The sequence below is a fragment of the Elephantulus edwardii genome, unplaced genomic scaffold (genome assembly GCF_000299155.1).
Source record: "Elephantulus edwardii isolate Elephantulus edwardi_28Jun2011 unplaced genomic scaffold, EleEdw1.0 scaffold00065, whole genome shotgun sequence".
NCBI classification, from domain to species: domain Eukaryota; kingdom Metazoa; phylum Chordata; class Mammalia; order Macroscelidea; family Macroscelididae; genus Elephantulus; species Elephantulus edwardii.
In genome coordinates, this window is record NW_006399815.1 from 14,393,354 (window position 1) to 14,402,426 (window position 9,073).

The 9,073-nt window shown below is 35.1% G+C and overlaps 1 protein-coding gene across 4 annotated transcripts in view; it reads left to right on the forward strand.

Annotated features, from left to right (window-relative positions):
• KIF21A (kinesin family member 21A) overlaps nt 1–9,073 on the forward strand; it is a 202,675-nt gene that overhangs the window by 128,234 nt on the left and 65,368 nt on the right. For all 4 annotated transcript variants that reach the window (XM_006888203.1, XM_006888204.1, XM_006888205.1 and 1 more), the window contains exon 11: nt 1,110–1,310. In XM_006888203.1, coding sequence (XP_006888265.1) covers nt 1,110–1,310 — 201 coding nt within the window. The remainder of the gene's footprint in view (nt 1–1,109; nt 1,311–9,073) is intronic.

Here is a 9,073-nt window from a genome sequence, read left to right on the forward strand (position 1 = left end):
ACTCGACGGCACATAACAGCAACAACAACAATAATACAATAAAAAATTTCATTAGTGTTTTTGATATGTACCTGAAATATATGTTCACTGACACCCACCCACCCACCCACATACATAGTCTCTAGCTGGTTTCAGCAGCTTTATTAGTATTTTTGATAAACAATAAAATACACTAGCTGACTATGCCTTTCAAAGCTCAGTAGTTGCAAATATTCTAGAATCTTCCTCTGAAATGTTTTAACATAAGGCAAAGTGCTTAGTGATGTAATATTAAGACATAATAGCAGTTAGTATGTTCTTCTTTTATCCCTGTCTCACTATTGTTTATATTGACTTTAGAAACCCCTTGTATTGTGTTCTTGGTGGTTTAAACAGAAGTAAAGGAACTAGGCTACAGAACTCTCTCTGTCTCCTTTCCTCACAGGAGTCGAGGTTTTTTTAGGAACTTACCATTCTGTGTTTTCTCATACTGCTGAGAGTACATGCATTATTCTCCTGTCATTATTATAGTTGCTTGAACAAACAAAAGAATGCTTTCAATTATCAAATACTGGTTACCATGGAGACATCCTCTTTTCTCACACCACATTCAGGAACAAGGTGTCTGTCTGCCAGTCAAACTAAATGGTCCTTGCTATGTTTTAGAAATGCTATTCTTGCATAGTGAATAATAACTTGAAAAGATTAGAGATCATGATGCTTGTATGTGTTAGGCGTAAATGATGAATTTAGAAATCAAGGAATATTGGCGGTGCCCATTGACTAGCATTCAAGTGATCTAATTGTCACTGGCAGATATAGGAGGAAGATACAGAATTCTTTTGATGCTAAGAAGGTGATTTTAAGTTTATAAACAATTAACCAGGTAATTTAAAAAATCCCAAATATTAACATTTCTGATTGAAAAAAAAATGTGAAGAAGCAAACCCCCCAAAAAAACTACCTTGTTATTGAGTACCATCGAGTTTGCAATAACTGACCCATCGCTTACCCTCCAGAGGGTTTTTAGAGGAAATACATACATTTTTGAACGTTTTTTTCCCCATGCAGCACAATAAATTGCAAATGTTATCTTAAATAATAAACTTAAATATTGTTTTATTCTAAAGGGCGAAATTATTAGAAAGTGAAGCGGTAAATGAAAACCTCCGCAAAAACCTGACAAGGGCCACAGCAAGGTCGCCGTATTTCAGCGGATCATCAGCGTTCTCTCCTCTATTGTCCTCAGACAAAGAGACTATTGAAGTTATAGATCTAGCCAAAAAAGATTTGGAGAAGCTGAAACGCAAAGAAAAGAGGAAGAAAAAAAGGTAATGTTCCAAAATGATTTCTGTGTGAATATCTGTTTTTCATTTTAGGATACTTTAATTTGAAATTTTGCATATAGTTAGTCTTTAATAAATAAAATGGCATTTAAGTAAGTTGACAGTTTTAACTATACATTTTTACATAGTTTCTATTGGTAGGTAAGAAAAAGGAATTGTAATTTTACCATAATGGATTTTATTCAGATAATGACCAGGAAAATTACTATTGGATAATGTTTTATATTTGTTCAAATGGCTGCTTTTGCATTCCATTCATCTGCCTTTTCTACAAAGCTTGCTCTATCATTATACTCTGTTTTCATCCCCCCCCCATTTTCTAATGCAATTAAGTAGTCCCATGGATATTCTAATTCTTATCTAGATCAGTTTAACTGAAGACTAAACTAATCCATCAAGTGCCATTTAATATCATTTGGTCTCTTAAATATTTTCTACAGGGTTTCTAATATTATTATATGATGGCTATTTATGTTACACTGGCCTTTCTAAATATTCTAAAACGGAGTTACTCAGCTTTTCACCACTGTCCTAGGCTTTCTCTTCCCTGCATCCTGATAATATTTCCCTCTGAAATTAACTGGGTACAAAGAAGAGAAAGGTAGAAAGATGAGAATTTGACCATTTCTCATGTGTGAGCGGTTAGATCCATCGATACTATGGTGCAGTCAAATTGCTTACTAAAAATGTATTTTGAAGATTCTGGTTATGTGACAAGAAAGTATTTTTGGCTAGATATCCAAAAAGAGGTAAAGACCTCCTTCTGCTGAAGAGTTTGTTTTTGAGGAGAGCTGTAAAATGATCGTTGACATTTAGTCTATTTGCTGCCTTGCTCATTATATTTAAACAGCTAGAAATTTCTTCCTTCATCAGTCAGTCGATCAAAGGTTTAATTTCTTCACGTGAGCTCTGTTACATGTCCTTGAGTTAAAAAGATGTGATTAAAATAATTAAAAGAAGGACTTACCCATCAATGGTGAGTGAGGAGGCATGGCAATAGAAACTGTGTTCTTAAGGTATGAATGTCTTAATTGGTGTTTTTTGTTTATTTTTCTTCTTTTTTATTTTTATTAAATTTTATTAATTTTAATGAACATTTACAGAGATTTTGGATTTCCTTTCATTCATTGTTGCACTATAGTTCGTTCCTCTTTTTTTCTCCCCTGAAAGTCCATTTTAATTGTCCCATTGCCACAGTGCTTGTCAAAGGCAGTTCTGAGTAATCTCCTTTGTCAGTATATCCTTTGCCATTCCCTATCACTCCTCCATGAGAGAGACTTCACCTTGATTCATAAGGAAAAGGGTAATAGAGTATTCTCTTAGCTACTTCCTGCTAAAAAGGGACGCTGTAGGTTTCAGGGTGAAGGTCTTCTCTCACTACTCTAAAGGGCCTCTTTGGCAATAGGAAACACATAGACTATTGTGGAGATTGATTTTGAAATTTAGATGCACTGTTATCACTTGTGCTTAGCCATACATGTTCATATCCTTGAAGATGTATCATGGAACTGTTGCAGCCTAGAAGACACAAATTTAACTAACAAGTTAAAAGTACATGAGTCAAAAATGAAAAGCAATAATATTCCAAGTAGAGGTTCTTACAGTGGCACAAATCAAGTTACAGATGGAAGGTAGTTCTTACAAGAAAAGGCCTATACTAGCACTTTGTCTATTATAGTATAAAGGTTAGAAACCACAAGATGTAGAGGCTCAACTACGTCATTCATTGTTCTTAAGTCCTGGACCAAATTCCATCTACAACTGGTTGTTTTACAGCTTGGAAGTCCACATGCAAGGCAGAGGTGAAGTAAGGAACTGCTTATGAGGTGTTACTTCACGTCTGCCTTGCATGTGGACTTCCAAGCTATAACTGGTTTTTTTTAAATGGATGACTGGTTATGCAAACATTAGGAAATGCATGATGCTTAGCTGATCCCTTATGCAGGGCAATTTAAACTGAAAAAGAAATGATCATGGAACTACTTGAAACTTGTGTTACTTAACATGCCACTTGAGTGAACATGTAACTTTTGTATATTCCTATTTACTTATAAAATCCAAGTTGATAAAAATGTCAAAAGTTCTGGTCTAGACAGTTTGTGAGAGGAGACTTAGTGGCACAGTTGCTGAACACTTGACTCCTTGCAAAAAAATGTCAGCAGACTGAGCCCACCAGTCACTTTGTGGGATTAATATGGATCATGCCAGTCTGTTTCCATGAAAGATTATTGCCCTCAGAACTTCAGGGGCAGCTCTTTTCTGCCCTTTATAAGGTCACAATGAGTAAGAATTGATTGAAGGTCAACAAGTTCCGTTTAGTTTTGTATAAACAAAGATAAGTTTTTCAAAGTCATGAGCTAATTCTGCACTTTAACCTTAAATAGTGACTTACTCAGCTGTTAGGCATAAATAATGGAAAATAAATAATAGAAATTCCCATTAGAAATGTAGTTTCTTTTACATAATTTATCATATAGATAGGTGAACCAAATTTCGATACATCTGATTGAGCTTATTTTATTTAAAAATTCAAAGTTTTAAACACTTTCGTCAGATGAAGATTATTCAGGAAAAATATTTTATTATATTTGTTCTATCTTATGGAGTTCCTACCTACTTTATGGTAAAAATAAAGAAGTTAGCAATTATTTCACATGGAAAAGTTGTGGTTATTTCCTTTCTAATAGTTGTTGCTATGTACCGTTGAGTCAGGATAAACTTAAAGCTGACCCTCCCGTGAGTTTTCAGAGACAATTATTTGCAGAGGAAGAGACTGACCATCGTTCTCCTGCTGAGCAGCTGGTGAATTCAAACCATGTGCCTTTGTGTTGACAGTGCAGCCCCTTTATCAGAGCCCGCCTCATGATGGTTGTAATAATTAATATGAGAAAAATCATAATAGTTGCAAATACCAAGAAAAACGTACCAAACAATTGTGTTTACCCACAAACATCTAAGTAATTTTCTAACAAAAAAAAATAATCCAATTTATTAAAAAAATTGTGAGATAAAAGCAAACCACATAAGTGAAAGTTTAGATTTAGGAAAAAATTTTAATACTTCCTAGAAATCTTATATATCAGTGATCTACCAACGCTATATTGTATATCAATGAAATCAGAGATATCCTTGCATATGTCAGATGGATTCTGGATGAAAGAGAATACCAGAAGAATGTCTGTTTGTCTTTCATTGACTATGCAAAGGTAGTTAACGGTAAACTGTGGCTAACATTGAGAGAATGGCAATTCTAGAACACTTAATCATGCTTATATAAAATCAAGAAGCTGTTACTCAAATAGAACAAGGGAACAAGTAACCAGTTTATCATTAAGAAAGGTGTGTGTCAGGACTATATCCTTTTTCCACACTTTTACTATCTGTATGCTGAACAAATCATTCAAGAAGCTAAACTTTATGAAGAAAGATATGGTATTAAGATTGGAAGAAGGTTCACCAAGAATATTCATTATGTTGATGATACTACTTTGTGTACGTGAGTAGGACTTAAAGAACTTATTGCAGAAGATTGGAGACTAAAGCCTGCAATATGAATTACTTCTCAGCATCAAGAAAACAAAGATTCTCACCACTGGGCTAATAGGCAGAACTATGATAGACAGAGAGAAAACTGACATTTTCAATTATTTAATCTTGCTTGGATCCACAATCAAGACCATTGGTATCAGCAGTCAAGAAGTCAAAAGTTGTATTGCACTGGGAAAATCTACTGTCAGGGATCTCTCCAAAGCATTGAAGAGCAATGTCAGTTTAAAGACAAAGTTGCTCCTAATTCAAGCCATGATCTTTTAAATCATCTACTATGCACCTGAGAGCCAGACAATGAATAAGGATGGCCACAGAAGGATCGATGTTTTAGAGGTGTTGGTTGAGATGTTGGAGAAGAGGGCTAAGTGTTTCATGGACTGCCAAAAGAACAAATGAATATGCTTTGGAGAAAGTGCAGCCAGAGTGTTCCTTACAGGCAAGAATGATGAAGCTTTGTCTCACATAATTTGGACATATTTTTAGGAGGAGCTATTCCTTGGAGAAAGACATTATAGCTTCAGTACAATTTAATACTAACAGATACAGCCCAGGATGTGCTCACCACATTATGCCAGAAAATTTGGAAGACAGCTACTTCATGGGCAGACAGGAAGAGATCTGTATTTGTTCTCATTCCCAAAAAGTGTGATCCTATTGAATGTGGAAATTATAGAACAATATAATTAATATCATATGGAAGCAAAATATTGCTGATAATTATCCAAAACCAGCCAGAAAGTAAGTTGATAGAGAGCTGCTAGAAGTTCAATTGGGTTTAGAAGAGGCCTTGACACTAGGGATATCATTGTTGATGTCGTGTAGATTCTGGCTGAAAGCAGAGAGTACCAGAAGAAGGTCTGTTTGTGTTGTAGTAACTATGCAAAGGCATTTGACTGTGTGGACTATAACAAATTATCACTAACACTGAATAGTACCCAAATCCTAGAACACTTAATTGTGCTCGTGTGCAACCTATACCTGGAACAAGAGGCTATTGTACAAACAGAACAAGGGAACACCACACGGTATAAAAGAAAACCCCTATTCTTATGTAAACCTTACCTATTCATTCAGTATGCCGAGCAAATCATTTGAGAAGCTGCCTCTATGAAGAACAATGGGGCATCAGGATCAGAGGAAGAACTTACCAACAACCTGCATTATGCAAATGACATAATCTTGCTTGCTGAGAGTGAGGACCTGAAACTCTTGCTGCAGAAGATAGAAGATTACAACCTTTAATATGAATTGCATATCAACATCAGGTAGACAAATATTCTTACCAGTGGATTGATAAGCAACATCATGATAGGTGGAGAAAAGATTGAACAGCTTCATATTACTTGGGTCCACAATCAACACCCTTGATTCCAATAGTCAGGAGATCAGAAAACATATTGGACTGGAAGGTCTGCAGTCAGGGACATCCCCAAATAATTGAGGATTAATGATGTCAGCTTGAGGACTAATGTGTCCCTGATTCAGGTGACCTTTTCAATCACTTGCTATGCATCTTAGAGCTGAACAATGAATAAAGATGACAGAAGAATAATTTATGCCTTTTGAGCTTTGTTGGAGAAAGATACTGAATATCCCATGGACTTCCAAAAGGACAAACAGTATTTTGGAGAAAGTGTAGTCAGTGTGCTCCTTGGAGGCAAAGATGATAAAGGTTCATCTTACATACTTAGTATGTGTTCCTAGGAGAGCTATTTCTTGGAGAAAGACATCATGCTTGGGAAGATGGAGGTTCAGCTAAAGAAAAGAAGAGCCTCAGCGAGATGGATTGACACGGTGATTATGTCACTGTGTGGCAGTGGGCTCAAGTGCACCAGCGATGATGAGAATGGCATAAATAGATGTAGATTCAGATCTGAAGGATTCAGGTCTGTTGTTCATAGTTTTGCAATAATTCATACTTGATTTGATGGCACTCAACAACAGTTTAACAGAATGTATAAGTTCCATTAATTTTAAAATTTATATGTCATAATATAAATTTAAATATATGTAACCACATATATAAATTTGTAAAAGAAATATATTTTATTTGCGCATTCCATTAAATTTTATATATAATAGGGAGCACTGGTGGCCTAGTAGCAAGAAGCTGTGCTATAGTCTTGAAGGCACACAGTTTGAATCCACCGGATGCTCCATGGGAGAAGGATGGGCAGTCTCCTCCTGTGTGATTCATTGTCTCTGAAAACCCACCACAGAGTCAGCTATGGGTCAGTTCCAAATCGACAGTATACAAACAATATAATTTAAATATACAAATATACATTTAATATAGATATATTTAAACATATATGTGTTATGTATTACTATACCTAAAAATGTAATGGAATTTACCCATTCTATTAAACTACAGTCAAGTTCCAATACAGTAATACATGTCACTTTTGGTTATAAATGAAAGCCAAAATCCTCACTATTTTGATATTGCTGAAGCGAGGCTACTAGGTTTGAATCTCCCAGCTGCTCGGTGGGAAAAAGATGAGCAATTAAGTCCTATGAAATATATTGCCTCTGACTTAATGGTACGCAACAACAGCAGAGCTAAAAAGAAGTGAAGTTGTTCTCAAGAAATAAAGTTATTTATTTCCTGAAGTTAGTGCATCATCTTTCACAGAACTCCTTAAAGATGTGGATGCGTTGATTCTGGTTGAGTTATATTACATGTCTCATGTTATACCTTGTTTTGTTTATCAGAGAGGACAGTGAAGACTTGAGTTCTGCTTCAACCATATAGATATAGAAATCTCAAATGAAATTTAATGAATTTTTCTCTATAAAATATTGTAAATACAAAGGTGTATCTTCTCTCATTCACCTGACATAATTTTTACTTACTTGGCTAGCAGTGGTAAGACGAATTGAGAAATGAGTAGGAAATGGCAAACCATGGTAGAGTAACTTTTTTTTTTTCATGGACACGGGTGAACCTTGAGGAAAATGCCAATTTCTGTCTTGAGCATTCTTTCATATTCCTTCTGTTGACCTCTTTGCTGCCTGGACCCCTGTGTGATCTGGTTCTCTACAGATTCTGCTCCATTCTGAAGTGCTCACACTTTCAAAATCGCCCACCTTTCTCCTCTCTTCTTTCGAAGTCAAGAAAAAAAATATTTGAGTAAAGGATTTTATTCATACCAGTGGAAATTAATAAAAGAAAGGAGGTGTCATTTCTACAATACTTGTTATTTGAGTCAAAACCCCAAAAGCCATTCATCCAAAAGGCAAAATTGCAAGATGTTTTAGGGAGCTCTGGTAGCTTAGTGGTAAGGCCTAATGCTGCCTACCCTGAGACAAAAAGCAGTTCAAACACACCAGCGAGGGGAGCATCATCCTCTTTTTTTTTATTTTTTATTTTAATTTCCATTCATTCACTGTTGCACTTTTCTCCCTTCCCACCCCTCCCACCTCAGTTCACTCTTCCCTTTGAAATGTAAAAGAAACATTCTTTCATTGTTATACAGTTCTTCCTCTTGTACAATTGCTGCCTCTGAAAACCTACTGAAGGGTCAGTTCTGACATAACAAGATATCCGGATTCTCTTAGCTGTTTTCTTTCCTTCTTACAGTATCTAGAAACTCTTTAGAAGCTCCAGATTTTGATATTTGCTTTGTGTTTTTGCTGATATTTTCATAAAGTGGCCTCTGACAATATGATGATTTAGTAGGAATAGTGGTATATAGATCACTTCTAAGTAAAAAACTGACCTTTATTTAAGATTGTAGAAGACTTGTTTTACAAACAATGTCAGTAACTCTTGTATCTGAGTCTTTATAAAATAGTAAGATTTTAAGGTTTATTCTTTAATCTTGCTATGCTTATTTACTTATCTACTAGGCATAGATAGTAAGGAAATAAAGGAGTGTCAAGGTCAACTGATGGAGATATTTACAGTGCCCCCTTTTTTTTAACTATGTAAGTGCTAGCATAATTGGTGAGATGTGAAATACTCTTTATTTTCTCAAGTAGAAATCAAAATGAAAGAGGAATCAATAAGACAAAAACAGAATTCCTTTAATTTCTAGAGAGATGTCTATTGTTAGTCTATGTTCATTCCCATCACTCTCATATTACACAATAAGATGTAATGTTTTTAAAAGAAGCTACTGAGTGAAAACATCTAAAATTTTGAAGTAATATCTATATATTTTTGACTCATATCAGCCATGCATTTTAATATATAT